We start from the raw sequence: 17,619 nt of genomic DNA, 5'->3' as shown, positions 1-17,619 counted from the left end.
GAGAGACATCCGACCACGCACCATCCATCCACCCTAACAACCCATCTGCTGCACAAATGTCCTGCTCCACCAACAAGGAAGAGCTGGACCTGCTCCGACAACCACCCTCAGCTGGTCCACCAAGGAATTACTACCAGGGGGACGTACCGGTGCCATCTGGAGTGGAGATCTGCCCTCGTACCCAGAAGCCGACAGACATTTAGGGCTGCTCCTTTTTAGGCCTTGCTACCACTCAATCTGCCAGCCGGCTTGCTTTCGTAACCGGCTCTAGACTTCGAGGCGGAGCCACGTGCGATCAGGGCAGGATGACATGCCACCACTGAGTGGCTTGAGGGAGAGCTGGAGGCAGTCTGTGGACCTCACAGCTACTTGGCCGATTTCCCACTCACTGGGGGCAATACAGTTAGAACTCTCCAAAACACCCCCGGATTTTCTTGCTCATCTGTTTCCAATCCTATGCAGGAGTACTGGGCGGAAAGGCTGCCTAAAACTTTGCAAGCCAGTGGACCAGAAAAAGACACCCGGCCCCCAAAGGAAAACTGTCCACAGCTGTGAAAACCTTGGGTAACAGCAGGAGGTTTTTAAACTCACGAGGCTAGAAAAAGCTGGAATTTTTCTTTTAAAACACAGGAGGTTCGGGGACCCCTACTCTGATTGCCTCTTATTGCCTAGAGCACCAGCAGAACGACCATGGAAGTTGAGCAACGGGAAGACGAGATTTCCCATTTTTTCTGTCAGCTGTAGAACTCCCGTGACGAACCAGCGCACCGGGACCGGATAGGGTCAGGGTTTAACAAAGATTCAGCACCACCACCGTTTTGACAGAGGCGAGTGCTCACAACACACACGGACAAAAGACACAGCCCTGAAATCAATGCACGCCCGCAGTTTGAAAACACCTGTTTGAGAGCCAGAGAGGAAGAACGTGTGAGTGAGAGAGAGTGTTTCGACACGCAGCTCTTTCTCCAGACACACTCATCATCCATTGTAAAGCAGCAGAAAGGACCAAAGTTCATCCCCCAAACAATGAGCCTGTAACATTCACCCCGGGGGGGGGGGGGGGAGAGAGAGAGAGAGCGCATGCTCACGTTTGTTTCAAACAACGACGTTCTCCAACAGCCTTATGGGATATGCTACCAGATCCGGAGCACGTCTTTAGCCCCAAGATTCAGTATATTTCCAAGCAGTCCCCTCACCACACGTCCCTTCCACAAGTTTTTGGGACAGAGGCCAGATCTCCTAGGTAGCCAGGGCCACCACAGAATGAAGGAGACACGGGACGTGCAGCTGAAGGAAGTGTGACTCCGCGTAGAATAGAGTCAAGGGCAAGGCCTTCATTATGCACAGCTGGCAGAGTCACTTCACTGGTGAGGCCCAGTGAGACTGACAAACGGCTGATTACAAGGAATTATGTAGGGTGCCAATGGGCGGAGGGAAGCAAAGGGGCCGGGCATTTCCCAAGACCCTCAAACAGATGCTAGCAGCAAGACACTGAGCACAAATAAGCCAATTAGCTAAAAGATCACATAAGTGCTCCGTCCATGGCTCAGGTTTACATGTGAATACAAAAGTATTAGAAGTTCTCTCTTGTAGAAGAGAGGATAAATTTCAATTCCTGCTCTGTAGGACTGGCAGGTAATACCTGCTGGGAGAGGTTACTGGAGGTACATTCCTATACTGTCTTGACACAGAAAGGAACAAATAAGCAATACATATATCGGTACAGTTATAAATGCCGTCCCCCTTTGGGGGCTCAGGCTGGCATCTTTGAAGGACGTTAGACCTTTCCTTGAACGAGGCTGAAGATTTATCATCTTACTCTCTCACTGGAGTGCGGACTTTTGGGCACCTCTCCAACGAATTACAATGTTATAATTCAAGACAAACTACAATTACTGCTTTCACAGACAAGGTTTATGTTGAATTAGCATTTGTTTAATACGGACAGATGTTTTGGAGCATAAGCTTTCATGGGCAAAGACCCGTTTTCATCAGATGCATGGTCTTTACCCACGAAAGCTGACGCTCCAAAAATCTGTTAGTCTGTAAGGTGCCACAGGACTTCTAGTTGTTTTTGAAGGTACAGACGAACACAGCGACCTCTCTGATACTTGTTTAATACTGGAGTAACTAAAAAAGAGCCTTTGACCGTGAATCTGCCACACCTTGTTCAGTTCGAATGAAAGACTGGGGCCTGTTTTGTGTAACTTTATGTTAAGGATTTTTGAACAAAGACTGGCCACAGTCCAGCATAATGCAATATCAGGATCTTGGCTCTTCAGCAGCGAAATGAGATGTTAATGATTTGGTCATATCAGAGCAGAGGCTGGAGATGGGCTGGGCTCGGTACTCACATGTACTGCTCCCCTAGTGATTTGTGCACAGGGAGCAGGCAGGAGATATCCTGGATGATGACTTTGCCAGCAGCTTTGATGGGTCGGTTGTTGGCATCTGTCCCCTCTCGCTTGCTTTTCCATCTCCTCGATTTCTGCGGAAAGGACAGCAACAAGTGACTTGGGGTGGGGGAGCCCCAGGACAGCAGCCGTATCCGGACAGGAACAATACGCCAGCAGTAATGCAAGCAGCACCCACACCTGCCTTCGAAGGCTCCAGGTCACCCTACAGGACCATTACTAACGACATGCCCAGGGAGCCATGGGTGCCTTCTCTGGCAGGCAAAAGGCAGGCTGAGTCAGCAAACTGAAGGGCAAACACACCGGAGAGCGATTTTACATCCTCGGTGGGGCTGCCAGTAAGAACCAATCAATGCCCAGCAAGCGAGTGATGTGCAGAGGGTCTGGGCAGAAGGACCATTAATGAGCTCTGTGTCAGGTCCCATCCGCTCACAGCTCTAAGCTCTGAGCAGAGGTTTGTGGGAGAAGGCCCTGAATTTGCGGCTCGCTTCAGCCCAGAGTCCCAGGGAGGTGCCATGCCCGAGTTGTCTCTTCTGCCTAATTCTAACGGGTCCATTGCGTGTCTTTGTCCAGGACCAGGGTGGGGCTGGTTTGGAGTCCAGCGCCTCCTTTGTCTACAACATCCGCCAGTGCTCCCGGACGAGAACAGGCCAGGCTGGCACGGGTCAATGCTCCGGGGACACCAGGACTTTCTGGTGGCAATCGGCAGAACAGCTGCTCTCTGAACTGGCGTATTTCCCCAAATCCCGGCTGCGCGGGACTGAAGTGAGGAGACAGAGGACCCCAACCATGCCCCCAAACAGCCACCGAGTTCTCACCCTCATGCCAAGATGCCTACAGCTATTTTGGCCATGTGAGTTACTTTAGATGGCCAGTTGCTGGCCTCCTCCAGCTCCCCAGCCCACCACTGGGGGAGGAAAGGGCACACGGGCAGTGGCCCAAAGTGCTCCAGGGCCGGGAGCGAGGTCTTGCAGGAGGACACTGGCTGCCACATACCCTGGGATGCTCTCGGACTGTGTCCCTGTTTCCTAGCAAAAGCCGAGCGGCGCCCCTGGGGAGTGGAGTGGACTAGCAAGGGCCCACTGCAAGCACAGCAGCTGGGCAGTAACAGACTGGGCAGGCCTAACAATCACACACACGGACATTGAAAAACATAAGTCATTTTAAAATTAACTCCTCCTTTACTGACCAGCCCAGGCCCAGGCTCTGGGTTCAACCGCGCAGCAGCTGAGATTGTTGCTAGAACCTGCTGCACAGAACCAAGAAGGAATGCACGCTCCTTCCCTGGTTGAGATACTACAGCTGCGACAGAGCCCGAGGGTCTGGACCATGGATCTGGCAGGTGAGGGAAGGAGGGATTTGTTTTTAAAGTGAGTTTAGGTGGAGATTTAAGGTCTGGGTGCAGTAGGAGAAGACACCCCACTGGCTTTCAGTGGGGTGGGCCTGGGCATTTTCAAAGGCCCACCCACACTTCTGCAGCCTGCCCATGTATGGGCTGATATTCAGAGAGCTGAGGGAGCTGTGGGTGCTACCCAGCACCTCTGAAACTTGTTACGCATGGCTCTGCCCTCATGCCCAGCTGTGCAAACCCCAGGGCACCATGGCAGACATCTTGATGTTCAACGGCTTTGTGTATTTGTTCCTAAAAGCAAGAGAATTCATCTCCTACTGCAGGGCGTGGGCCAGGTCCTCCCTACTACAGGCCTTGCATCCAGTGCGCTGGTAGCCGTTACTGTGTGTAGGGCGAGGGCAGGAAAGCAAGACCATGCTTTACCCCGTAGCACGCTTTGTGCAGCGAGAGCAGCAGGCACAGCCTCTGAAAAGTCAGCATGCGTCTATGCCCTGTGCCCCATGCAGCCTGGGCCAGGCAGCTCCTGCCGTGCGTCAGAAGGGAGCGCACACGGAACCTCAGCTTGCAGACGCAGGGCCCGGGTCTCCGCAGGCATAAGGTCCCTGACTTCACCGGACATACACCTGCAGCGTGTTCTAGGGAGCAGCCTGTTCCCCACACCACGGGAGCGCCTGGTCACTGAAAGCCGCTCCCTCCCTTAGAGGGGGGCGTTTTGGAGATTCACAAGAGGGACAACATTTTCCACAAGGGGGAATTCCACGTACAGACTGTTTACGCGGCTGTGTCAAGCCAGGCCCTAGGCAAGCAGGGCAGACATGAATGGATTACTGGGCCTGGAAATCAAATCTTCCCACTTCCCTTGGATGAGGGCTGCCTACACACTCGCAACATTTGGAGCCACCATTGCTCACCTGGTTCCATTATGAGAGCTAGGTCACAGGATGGTTGCAAATAATGGAGCCCCGCCTCCAGTGCAGCTTCTGTCACCGCCATCCCCCTCAGCACGGAGCCTTGCGAGAGTCACATGGCCACAGGTTTGAGATAGGACAACTGAAAGTCCTCTGTGCTTCAGATCAACTCGTGGCAGTCGGCTGGGGGACGGAAAGCCAGGGAATCAGCAGGAGATGTCAGCTTTAGCCTGGGTAGCCAAACATGAACCATCTCTACCTCCACCTGTCGTGGGGTGGTGAAAACCAGAGATTGCAGGTCCCAGTGGATGTTCCAACCTTGGTCCAGTGATACCTTCCGTCAGACAACTTTTAGGGTATTTCCAAGGAGGGTTACCCAAGACTGGACGAGTCCTGCGTTTGGGTTGGTCATTCTACACGGTCTTGGGAAAAAAGACACGAGGTTTCATCTCCCACTTCAGCTCAACTGGTTTCCTAGGGGTGTGGTTTAAATTAACACATTCCTTTGTCTGTGTTTGGGGGCCACAGGAAGCGCGCTTCTCGCCAGGGTTTCCGCCATACGCTGGGGTGCCTCCAGCCTGCAACTGGGCACGCAGGTTTAAAGTGGCGGCATGGGGGCGGATACAAGTGAACGTGTGGCCGCTGCAGGAGCGCCGGGAGAGCTCTCCGTGTCCTACGGAAAGCATCTCCACAAGGGGAGCAGATAACCACACTGGGAGCCTGTTTACCGGGGCACGCTACAGCGCTGTAATTTGCTGCCCTCGGGGGGAGGGGAGGGGTGGGTTTTCTGGGCCAATACTGGTGCACAGAGCGGATGCTCGTATCTGCCAGTACAGCGGCACTCTCTGCTGGGTGGTGGTAAGGCTGCTGGAGACGTTTGGAATAGGATGTGCTCCTTTCCTCCCACCGCCTGACTTCCACCCGGCAGCTTCCCAGGGGGGCCTGTCTCTTGGCCCTCCTAGTACCGCCAGCGCCTCCTTCCAATTCTAGCGGAAATAGCGAGCGATTCCTCATATCTCTACAGCGTCGATGACGTTTTCCCAACTGCTGCTCAGAATTTCTCAGGCACTTCCTTCCCAAGTGGTCTACTTTCCTGTTTCGCGTTCTGGCAGACCCGACTTCTCCAGCGCCTTCGCGTGTGGCTACTGCTATTCTTTACGCATCCCCAGCTTGCGAGTTCTGCACATCCAGCAGAGACTGCCGCTGCACTGTCCTCCGCGAAGACCAGCTCTGCTTCCTGAACGCTGAAATTTCACTCCGGGGTCTGGAGGGTTCCCATCATTGTGCGCTCCTTTGCTTCTCTCATCACAGCTCTTGCAGTGCTGCCCAGAACAGCCTTTTGCAAATGCTTTCTAAAAGCCCAGCTAAATCACATCTTCCTGTTCTCTTCCAGCCACTATTGTGGTGGCACATTCACAGAGTCGTACCCAGATTATGGCAGCACAGTGTCCCTTCACAAGAGAAAACAAGCTGCTCGGCCCCATAACACCATGTTCCTGCAGCTGTACCACAGTTCTCTTTATAATCAGAGCTCAACCAAGCGCTTGTACTGAACTACAGATTACTGCTTGGTCACTCCCTACTGCCCTGTTAAGGGTAGGACTGAAGGACTTTATTAAAAACCGGCATCTGCTTGGCATGAGATGGCAAATTTTTGTCAGCAGCTCAGCCACTTCATTCTTCAGTGAATTTTTCTTCCAAAATGCTTGGACGATGTCACGCACTCCGCGAGACCGGCCGCTCTTGGGACACTTTGAAATCACCGTCTTTGACCCCTTGCCCTTAGCGAGGCAGGGCAAGCCTGTGCAGGTGTGAGCCCGGCCTCCTGGGCTGTTTTGACAGACTGTCAGCATCTATGGAAGACTGGTCCGGAGGACTGGGGTGTGGGCAGTTTGGCCTGGGGATCCCTGTGGTTTTCAGGAACCGGAGGCGAAACGTGTGCCAGAGCTGAAAGCAGAAGCCAGGGTCAGACTAGTGCACCAGGGCTGAGCTGAAAGCCAAAGAGCCTTAGCCTAGCTGGAGCCAGAGCAGTCAGTCGCCAGGGCAAGAGAGTTCAGGGCCTGGAATAGGAAGCCAGAAACAGCAAGGCCTGAGTCGTCAGCAGCAGCAGCAGCAGCAAGCCAGCATCCACCCCACTGCACACACGTCTTCCTGGGTCTCATGAGCTTCTCCCATCAGGTCCCTCTGGGCACTAACGTTAGCAGAGGGCTTCCAATTCGCCGGTCACCAGTAGAGCTGCCAGGCTGGGGTGTGACTACAGCAGCCGCCGCTGGGTTTGGGTTCAGGACTCAGATCCCCACACTGCTGCAAAGAAATGACTTAGCTTTGCTGCAACGTCCTTGGCCTCCTTACCTGCGCCCTTTCTTCCTGGGAAGCATCTCGTGTTACTATGGTACTAGCCCTTCTGACCTCCCTCAGCAGCCTCTCTCGATCAGCCGCCTGAGTGGGACAAGCCCACTCTTATATCTGGATCTGATGTACATTCAGAAACGTTACCACGTTAGATTCTCTAGCCTCTCAGGTACAGTATATAGTGCGACTCCCTTACCCCATCCCCTCCTTTCTGGCAATGGGCTGAATAAGGGAACAGCCCGTTGTTCAGGCTACTGTAGGTCAGGCAGGGAGTGCTCGATTCTTGGGCAAAAGTCAGGGTTAGGGAAGGAGAGCATTAGCACAGCACACAGCACCAGGAAGTCATTAACTGCTTGTATGGACCAGCGCCGGTGGGCAGAGGGAGAAGACAGCTGCGTGTGGAAATATTAGCCCCCCGAGGAGAAAGGAAGAAAAGCACCGAGAAAATTAAAAGAAAAAGAAAAGAATAAATAACTCAAATCCCCCAAGGCCCGGAGCGAGGGAGCAAGGGGCACTGTGACCTGCGTTTCTTACTGCGTTTGCAACAGGCCCGGCAGGGGGAGGGCTGCTATCTCTCAGCCCCTCGCTGGCTCCTCTGGAGGATGGTGGTCATCTCCAGGCCCTGAGCTAAGCCGCCCGCCGGGGCTGGAGGATGGAGGAACGAACGGTCTCACGGGGAAAGCTCCCTGTGAGCTGTTCTCGGCTGTGCTTTAACCTCCCCAAGGGACACCCCATGTAACTGTGAAGTGAACCACAGGAGAGGTGAACGGACAGGAAGGAGCAGGCCTGCACCAGACCCACAGACTATGGGGTGGGGGTTCAGACCCAATCCAATACAATTTTCCCCATCTCCTTCCTTTTTGCATTCGAGTTGGATCAGCCCAATCCTGAGCCACATTCACTGACTTGGGTTATAAAGACTCTGTACAAGATCTTCAACGCTGACTCACTGCCAGTAGCCGGCAGGATGGACCACGTGCTTCCAAATAAACACAATGCCTTGATCTGGATCAAATCCACTTACAGTACTGGCGGACCAGAGTCAAAGGAGGAAACGGGAGAGGTTGCTCCTCTCGGCTCGGCATGCCAAGCCATTTTCACTGACACAGGACGGTCAGAGCTGCCAGCCATGGGCTGAGCCTCTGGTACGACCCGCCCCCGAGTTTCACTGCAGGGATGCTTCTCCCATCACCATCCTCCCTGCACAAAGAGCTTTAATAGCAATGATGCAATCAACGGCATCACCGTAAAAGAGACACCCACATTCAGCTTATTGCTGAGCAGGGCCACCCCACCTGCCGCCGGCTGGGGCACTTCTGGCCAGCTGCACAAGAGGAGGAGGAGGCCGGGACCAGCAGAGAGACATTAACACAGATGAGGCAAACAGGGATGCAGCCTTGAGATTCTGCCCCACTCATAGAACTGCTCTGTTGAAGGTACCATTAAACAACACCTTCCATAGTGCCTTGAAGTCCTATGGAGTCTGACACATGGCTTGCTGTACCCATCTCCAGCACCAGCATATGGGCCAGCATAAGAAACCGAAAACCTTAAGCTACAGCACCGTTTAGACAAGCCTACAGAGCTATAGCAAACCTCCCCAGCGAGCCAAGAGAGGTACCAAACTCAGTGTGAAAGCTCTGGTTAGTTTTAAAGGAGTGCGTTTTAATGGTTCTCAGCCAGCAAGAAAGCACCGCGATTCAAAAAGTAACTGAAGTGCCAATGGAAAGTTGATGAAAATCAATTAAGAAGTCCCGTGCAGAATGCAAAGAGCCGAAAAGGATCTCTCAAAACTGGGTGACTGGGCAACAAAGTGACAGAGGACATCGAACGTGGATCAGTGCAAAGGAATGTACATCGGAAAACGAAATCCCAACTATACATACCAAAAACAGAGGGGTCTAAATTAGCAGTTACCCCTCAAGAAAGATCTTGGAGTCATTGGAGGGTTCGCTGAAAACATCCACTCCATGTCCAGTGGCAGCCTAAAAAGCCCACAGAAGGCTGGGCATCTTAAAGGGACAGAGAAGATCATATTGCCTCTAGGTAAACCCCTGGTAGGCCCACATCTTTAACACACACATTGGAATCGGAGAAGGCTCATAAGAGGGCAACCAAAGCGAGGAGGGGTTTGGAGCAGCTGCTCTCTGAGGAGGAAGAGGAGGCTGGGCCCTTTCAGGTCGGAAAAGAGACAACTGAAGAGGGATACGACTGAAATGCATAAAATTGTGACGGGTGCAGAGAAAGTTTAGGTAAGGAAGTAACATTTACTCCTCCTCGTAACAGCAGAGCCGGGCGGTCACCGAATGAAATCGGTGGGCAGCAGGTTTAACACAAACCAAAGGAAGTACTTCTTGGCCCGTGGAGCTCTTTGCCAGAGGATGTTGTGAAGGCCCAGACCGTCTGAGGGTTCGAAGACGAGCTAGATAAATTCATGGAGGTTCGGTCCCCCAGGGGGTATTTACCTCTTTGTCAGAGGCTGGGAATGGGCAGCAAGGGGTACATCACTCGATTTCCTGGCCTGCTCATTCCTTCTGGGGCCCTGGCATTGGCTGCTGTTGGCGGACAGGACACTAGGTTAAACTGACCTTTGGTCTCGCCTGCTGTGGCCCGTGCTTCTGTTCAATTATTTACAGCTGAGGCTTTCCACTCGGTGATTCACTGATGATTTAAAAGGCCCATTTACAGTTGTACTATGATCGATCAAGATGATCCACATTTTTAAATAGCTCTAAAACTCCTGGAAATGGAATGAGCCACTCTCCATCCATCCCTCCCAGAATAACCCAGTGTTGTAACATGGAGGCTGAGAGATGAAGTACTTGGAAGTCAGGGAACCTCATCCCATCGCTTCTCTCGAGGCAGCGGAGAGCTGGGCACTTTTTCACTTCCAGTCATGATGTGTACGAGTCTGACTTTCTCGCCCTGCTTTCAGAGCAGCCTGGGCAGACGAAAGCCCTGCAGGGCTAGGAGGGGACGACACACAAGTCTGTCTGCATTTCATCCGACACACGTGCGCTTCCTCATGCACGTTTCTCCTGGACACACTAGGGTTGTGTCACTGTCAGGCCCTAGGCTGGGGAGGCAGGTCCCATAAAAATCACACCGAGACACTTATGGGCACATTTTTGCAGCAGCCTGGCACCTTAGCAAGGTGTGTGCCAGGGACAAGCCTTCTGCAGAGGACAGAGAGGGGTAGCTCTTCAAACAGCCCCTCCGGCAAAGGCAGGGCCTGGCTAGGCCAACTGGCAGCAAGGGAGTCAAAGGGCGGAGGGACACCAACAGGGATGGGCGGACAGCAAGGGGGCGGCGAGTGTGTGAAATGTTTGATGGTGCTCAGAACAGGGCCAAGTTCTGCCCCTGCCTTGCAAAGGGTTGGTGGGGCGGGGGGGGCCACAATGCCACCGCCGACAGCCCTGGGGTGGGGCTGGGGAACTCTAATTTCCCCAGGCGAGGGCCAGAGAAAGGCCTCTCCCCGCCAGCATGCACCCAGGCCCTGACACAGCTGCCAAGCTGCCTGCTAGGAAAAGGCTGCAGCAGCTGGCAGGGGAGGGCAGGGCCCTGGAGCTGCCACAGGCTGCCTGGGTGCAGGTCAGGCAAGGGTGGGAGAGGCACACAGGAGTGGCAGGCAGGGCTGGGGGCCAGACCCAGCCCAGACACAGGGGGAAACAGTCCCCCAGGTCCCCAGCACTGGTGGAGCCTGGGCACGCACAACTCCTCGCTGCCCTGGGAGATCAAGGGACAGAGAAACGACCCAAAGGAGCTGAGCCAAGGTGAGGTTTGCCCTGGAGAATGACGCAACTCCCCAGACACCGGCACATGTACTTAAGGGCAGCGATGGCGATGGACCGGCTGTTCCTGGCTGGGCCCTTACCCTCTCCTTGTAGTAGAAGGAGCTGATGGAGACCTGCTCCTTCTCGCTGCGGGTGGGACTGCCGCTGTACAGGCGCAGATTGCCCGTGGTCTCCGTACGCATCTTCATCGGCGTGATCAGGCCGCTGTGATAGGCCGACAAAGCCGACAGAGACCTGCGAAGAGGAGAAAAGCTTTCAGGCGCCCACCCCGGCAACGCACCCAGGGTGTCCCAGCTGAAGGGAACGTCCAGCGTCCCTCAGTTCTCACACCGCCCGAGACTAAGGCACCAGGGACTGGATGTCCTGGAAACCCAGGGCCCAGCTTAGCAGTGCCTGTTCTCCTGGAGAGTCACCAGCAGACCCCAGCCAACAGTGTGATTTCAGGGGATTCCACAGGCACAGCCCCGGCGCAGGGCTTTGTGCTCACCTGGGAGTAGGTTCTGTGGGAGAGACCGTCCGGTGCATCGTCATGGGGCGTGTGAAATACACCAGGTAACCTGTGGAGACAGGACCGGCGCGCCCCTTTAGAGCGGGCGAGACTTGGGCAGTCACAGCCGTCTCTCCCTCGCTGCGGGGTGGGGCACGTCACGTCAGGTGCACCGAGAGCCCCAGGCAGCGCCCACTGCTCCGCAAAGCTCTCAGAGGCCCAGCAGCCTGGCCAGGGGCGCTGAGGAACGAGGCCCCACCGCCGCAGGGCGCTGCCCTGTGTTTTACCCTCCCCCCGTGTTGGGGAGGTCACGCGACTTCACTGGGCCACGGATGGGGCGTGTGTAAATACAGAGGTGAGGGGAGAAGCGCAGCCAGAGCCTGAGGAGGAGCTTCTGGGCGAGCCAGAACAGGGGCTGCAACCTGGTGCCCTCGAGGTAGTTCCATGTGACGCAAGGGCAAGTCTGTGCCCATGCGGAAGGGCCTGGACAACCCAGTACCCGCTGCCCACCCGCACAGCGCAGCAGGCCTGGCCCGCACGGACTAACCTCGCTTCGTCCTGAGCTGGGGGCACGGCCCCGGCACAGGGGTTTCACGGCCCCCGCCAGCCCAGGCTCCCAAAGCAGCGTGCAGACGGGGGCACGACAGGCTCGTTCGCACATCTGGAGGGACTTGCTACAATTCCGGAGCTTCTGAGCAGACCTAGCCTGTCCCCAGAGAAGGCTGGTACCCAGTGCACAACCTGTGCCCTCGCTTCCCGATGCAGGGCGAGGGGTTACCGGGCAGCGGGGGTCACTAACAGCCAGGCTCCCAGCTGGCACAGGGGAACTTACTACTGGGCTCGATGGTACCAGCGCACAAGGGCTCGACCCCAGTGGGGTCAAGGGCAGCTCTCTCTGCAGCCTCAGAGCTTGCAACAGGGAAGAGCTGAGATGAGGCCCCACAGACGGGGTGTGGAGGTCAGGCAGATGCCAACCCACTGCTGGCAAGGGGGCTGGGCTCAGGCCCAAGCAGAATCCCAACCTCCAATAGGCAGCAGCACCACCATCTCAGCAGGAGGCTCCAGATAACCATGAGACAAGCACTAAGGTTCTGTCAGTTACAACATGGCCCAAGAGCAGCTGCCAAGGAGAGCGATTCCCCTCGGGAGCCTGGCACTCTAACCCTGCCCGCTGTTAGCTGGGGGCCAGCGGCCCAGGCCTGCCTCTGCCCCAGGGCCAGGGCTCAGTCTCCTGGGGGATCTCCAGCAGGCAGACCATGGACTGGTCCCCCAGCAGATGGTTCTGAACCAGCACTCAGACCAACCTGCTCCGCAGAACCGGGCTCCAGAGGTGCGTGGAAACGGGATGTTGGAATCCTGGTAGGAGCCATAGGCATTGGAGACCCGGGCGAAGGTGGGCAAGGGAGCTGTGACTGCATTCGGCAGAGCGTAAGGGTTGCTGGAGGGGCTGTCCTCCTGGTTCTGGAAGAGATGCACCCCCAGGTTGCACTGCACATCTCGGAGGAAACCTCTCCTGGCAGATGGGTCACCCAGCTAGCTTGACAGCAGCCCAGCGCCCCGCAACACATGCTGGCTCCAGGCAGCCTCTTGTCTTGGGAGCTCACAGGGCCCAGCACCCGATGTGGTGGCACCTGACCTGTGGTGGGCATGCACCTGCAGGGGTTCCTTCCCCAGCTAGCTCAGAGCCCTTCGGGAGCTGCTGAGCTCCCTCGTGGCTGCCTTGTGCATGGAAATGACAGCTCAAAACCCAAGGGCCTCAGGTGCAGGACGGCACAGAGGGGTTGGTGCCGGTCTCCTGCGTCACAGTAGCCACGTAACGGCTAGGCGCCTCCAGCGTCAGGCCACCGCAGTGCTCAACGTGACAACGTCTCCAAGGGGGACTGCCTGTGGAACAGCAGGCGTGTCACAGGTCCAGCAGAGCTGAGGGCTCCGGGTCAGGCCCAGGAGCACTGGCAGAGCTACTGGGGGGGAGGGAGGGCAGGTGTGGACGGGTGGGGGGGAGAGGCAGACGCGGAAAAAGCACGCAACCCTTCCTACCACCACAGACTCCAGGTAGGAGACCAGCTGACGCAGGCAAGGCTCCAGGCAGCTCTGATTCCGCTTCACTTTCTGCAGGGAAGTGTCATTCAAGATCTGAAAAGAGGTACAAGATGCACTTTGGCTCGTCTTAGCCACAGCCACCGCTTCCACTAGCTTCTCCTGAGCTGCTGAGGCCGCTCCAAGAGGCTGGAAGCTCAGGGGAGACCTCCCGGAGCCCAGGCCCACGCTCTGCTATGAAAGGACTGTGATGGCAAGGCCCAGCCCTGGCTGTCAGATCTAGAGTCTCTTCCCGGTTCTCCTGCTGATGCACTTGGCGAAGTCCCAGCCGTGCTGTGCTTATTTGCAAAAAAGCTGCTATTCACTGGTGCAAAAAAGCCACCAGGATTCCGGGATGCAGGAACAAGAAAGAGGGGCGAGCAAGACATGAGGAGTTGTCATTCTGCTCTACTCTGCGCCCATTTGGTCTCAGTTGCACTCCTGGGTCCAGTTCTGGGCACCACATTTCAGGAAAGATGTGGAGAAATTGGAGAAGAGCAACAAGAATGATTAAAACAGAGAGTAGAGGGTGGAGGGAGGGGGGAAGAGTCAAGAATTAGATTAAGCCAAGTTTGCAAAAGAGCCTCTATAATGACCCAGAAAATTTGAAACGGGATGTGAATTTTCTGGGTCATTATAGGGGCTCTTTTGCAAATTGGCTTAATCTAATTCTTGACTCCCCCTCACCCCCTTCTGCCCCTCTATTCTCTGATTTGCTCACCTTGATCATCTTTTTTTCTGATTTGTCCATCTTGATTACTGCTTTTGGTTCTCTGTGCCTTAAATATTGAGTCTGTTCTGGTATGGCTATAATCTGAAGAAGTGGGTCTGTCCCATGAAAGCTCATCACGTAATAGATTATTTTGTTAGTCTTTAAAGTGCTACTTTACTGCTCTTTTGTTTTTTTAAGAATGACTAAAGGACCAGAGAACATGAGCGAGGAGGGAAGGCTGAAAGAACTGGGCTTGTTTAGATTAGAAAAGAGAAGACTGAGAGGGGACATGTTAGTGGTTTACAAGTATCTAAGAGAGGGTTACAAGGAGAAGAGAGAAAAAAAACTGTCCTATCCTCAGCGGCCAAGGAGAACAATGGGCTTAAAGCTGCAGCCAGGGAGGTTGAGGTCGGACATTTGGAAAAACTTCCCAGATGTCCTGGTGGTTAAACACTGGAATAAATTGCCTGGGGAGGTTGTGGAATCTCCATCTCTAGAGATATTTAAGAGCAGCTCACACAGACACCTATTGGGGATGGTCTAGAGGGTGCTTAGCGCTGCCGTAATGGCAGGGGACTGGCCTGCATGACCTCCTGAGGTCCCTTCCAGTGGCGACACAGACTACCACGGCTCAGGCTGCGGAGCCCGGCAATGCAGGTGCTGCAGATGGTGCTTGGTCCGTGGGAAGAGAGCCTTTTGGGGCAGAGATCACCTCTTTGCTTGGGGTTTGTACAGCGCCTAGCACAGCAGGGGTCCTATTAAAATGAACGTGGCTAGGAGGCTCAGGGTCCACTCCTGGCTCTGCAGCTCACTGACTGCCACCAGGGGTGCGAGGATAAGCCCGGGAAGGCAGTCAGCTGTTCACAGAACACTGGAACTGGAAGCAACCTCAAGCGGTCATCAGGCCCAGTCCCCTGCCCTCACAGCACCATCGAGATCGTTTCCGACAGGTGTGTGTCTTAAAAACTTCCAGTGATGGAGGTGGGCTCCAGACACCAGCTGCAGACTGTCCCCCCCCAGGCACGCACACCCAGCCGTACCTTCAGTAGCTTTGCCTTCATGGCAGAGCTGATGGTGGTCGTGGGGGCGAACTGGAAAGAGGGCGCGGCATTATTGGGGTACTGCACAGGGAATATCACCCGCATCTTGACTCTCTGGTTGCCGCAATGCACGGACACTGTGCAGCTGCGATTCACCGCATCCATCTGCCGAAGGAAAAGCAACCCCCTTGGACGCCGACCTCTGCGTGGCGGACGTCTGCCGTGAGGGGCTGGCCCCTCTGCAGAGGCCCTGCCAGGCACCCTGGGCCCAGGGGCTGTGAGCACAGACGGCGGAGACTCCAGACACAAAGGGGGATTGGCTCAGCACCTCTCAGCTGTGCAGCCAGGTGGCAGTGGGAGCTGCAGGCAGGAACTGGGAGATTCCCTTCTCAATACGGCCTTCTCAGTCCATCCCACATCCCTGGGTGACTCCTGATTCAGTGGGTTCACTCTAGGTGGCCTCTCTGGAGAGCCTGGCTCCTTGGCTCGAAGAGGGAGCAGCAGCACCGGGCGGCCAAAGCCCATAAGCACCACTCACGCCAGCTGCTCCAGGGCTCTGCCTTGAGGCACACAGATGTGCCTGCCCCAGCAGGTACCATACACAATAGGAGCTTGCTGCATCAGGGAGAGTCTGATCCCTGAGGGGCCAGGGCTGGGCTTGGGACACCTACGCTCTAGTCCTGGTGCTGCCACCGACCTGGTGAGACACACTGTGCCTCAGCGTCCCCTCCTGCCCTTTGTGTAGCCAGAGGATAAGCTCTCTGGCACAAGGGCTCTTTCACTGGGTGCACATACAGCACCCAGCAGCGGGGGCCTGATTTTGGTCACAGCCTCCAAGCAACGATGATGCCGGGCTGTGGGGCTCGCCCAGTTCAGTGCACCAGGGCCACAAGGTAGGAGAACCAGACCCTGGAGGCTCTCCCTGGCTGCTTCGAGAGCCACCCACTGAGAGGTGGAGAGGGAAGGCACACAGGGCCAACCGACATTCTCCTCATTCGGGGCCTCCCAATCATAGGATCTAGACCAGCTCAGGCCAGCAGTTGGCCCACGCTCTCCAAACCTCAGCAGGGGCGGTACTCACTCCCAGCCAACGACTGAGCTCCTTGCACTGTGCCCTGCCTTCTCCCCGCCCTGCCCCAGGGCTAAAGCCATTCGGAATCACCCCGCCTGCAACCCAGCCACCCCCCGGCACGGGGAACTCCAGACAGCGGCTTCCTTCCAGGCCGAGCGTTCTCCAGTCTGCCACTAGACAGCTACAGAGACACTCGCTGTGGCTGGGAATACCCCCCACCCCTCCACACTCCTTTGTGTCTGTGTCCTGAGAAACACCTGCAGCCTCACCCCTGCGACCTGCAGGGATCATCTCACCCTGGCCCAGACCCTCTTCCCTGCACAGCCCAGGGAGAGAGTCCCCCAGCCCAAGGGGGCGTCCAGTCCAGCCGACATCCCCTCTGCCAGCAGGAGGCAAGTCCCCTCTACCTCCACGTTGACGTTTCGGATCTGCACGTTGATGAGGGAAAACTCCTGCTGCAGGGTCTGCGGCAGCCCCAGCTGGTCTGACTTTCGTCCCACTGGGCTGTTCTGATAGTCTTCCTTTGAAGCTGGCAGGAGAACAGAAAACGGGCCCCAGGTGAGGCCAGCTGTGAAAGAGATGCTTCAGGGGAAGTGCCAGTCTCCTGGGCGACCATGGAGGTGACCATGGCAACAGGCTCATGCCCATCAAAGAGCATGGCCCCATGGGTACCACTTAGCCCCCAGGAGCTGGGCCCATGCTCCAAAGCCGCCACTGATGGCCAGGCAGCCGGCATCTGAGCCGCTGCCCATCATCCTGGCTGACGTCCTGGACTCTCCATCTGTCCGTCTCCAGTCTTACACTTCAGCCATAAGCTCTTTGGGGCCAGCCCCAGCTTTCCAGTTCTGCGTTTGCCCAGGCCTGGCACGACACACCCCAAGTGATACCACCACACAGACCAACGCTGCTAACAGAGACCAGAGCCTGCGGTGTTCAGGGGCGTTTTGCCTTTCCAGGGTGGAACCCCCTGCTTGGCAGAGCGGTGCTGGAAACCCTCCCACAAGGATGATTCAGCAGGCCTAGGTCAGATTGCAAATGGCCCTGGGGTTAGAGGTGACCTCCCAGCTACCCCCTCTATTAGGTTCCATTTCAGCTATGCAAAGGCCTTGACTCACCTTCCTCATCCCCGTGGCTGGAGTTCTGCTGGGGTTCTGAGTCCTGGGCGTGGAGGGTCTTCTCTGGCTCAGGCAGGAGAGCAATCCCATCAATGAGCTCGTCAACCCCGTCCAGAAGATCGTTAGCGCAGAGCTGGAAAGAACAAGCACATCCAGACACCAGGTCACAGGGATCAGACAGACAAAGGGGGCCCTGAAACGCAGGCGGAACGATACGGCAGCTCCGCTCCCTGGAGAGCGCCCATCAGCCAGGCGAGTGCGTGCACAACAGCCGCATCTCGAAGGCCGAGGCACCTGC

The 17,619-nt window shown here is 55.9% G+C and overlaps 1 protein-coding gene across 2 annotated transcripts in view; it reads right to left on the bottom strand.

Annotated features, from left to right (window-relative positions):
- The window catches only part of WDR59 (WD repeat domain 59), a 53,625-nt gene that overhangs the window by 8,170 nt on the left and 27,836 nt on the right, over positions 1-17,619 (bottom strand). For both annotated transcript variants that reach the window (XM_075008530.1, XM_075008529.1), the window contains 8 exons: positions 17,322-17,454; positions 16,614-16,735; positions 15,135-15,299; positions 13,344-13,439; positions 12,611-12,767; positions 11,307-11,376; positions 10,900-11,053; positions 2,355-2,488 (listed from right to left, as the gene is read on the bottom strand). In XM_075008530.1, the coding sequence (XP_074864631.1) occupies positions 2,355-2,488; positions 10,900-11,053; positions 11,307-11,376; positions 12,611-12,767; positions 13,344-13,439; positions 15,135-15,299; positions 16,614-16,735; positions 17,322-17,454 (1,031 nt within the window). The remainder of the gene's footprint in view (positions 1-2,354; positions 2,489-10,899; positions 11,054-11,306; positions 11,377-12,610; positions 12,768-13,343; positions 13,440-15,134; positions 15,300-16,613; positions 16,736-17,321; positions 17,455-17,619) is intronic.

The sequence above is a fragment of the Carettochelys insculpta genome, chromosome 14, assembly GCF_033958435.1.
Source record: "Carettochelys insculpta isolate YL-2023 chromosome 14, ASM3395843v1, whole genome shotgun sequence".
NCBI lineage: Eukaryota > Metazoa > Chordata > Testudines > Carettochelyidae > Carettochelys > Carettochelys insculpta.
This window is presented reverse-complemented; position numbering and strand designations above follow the sequence as displayed.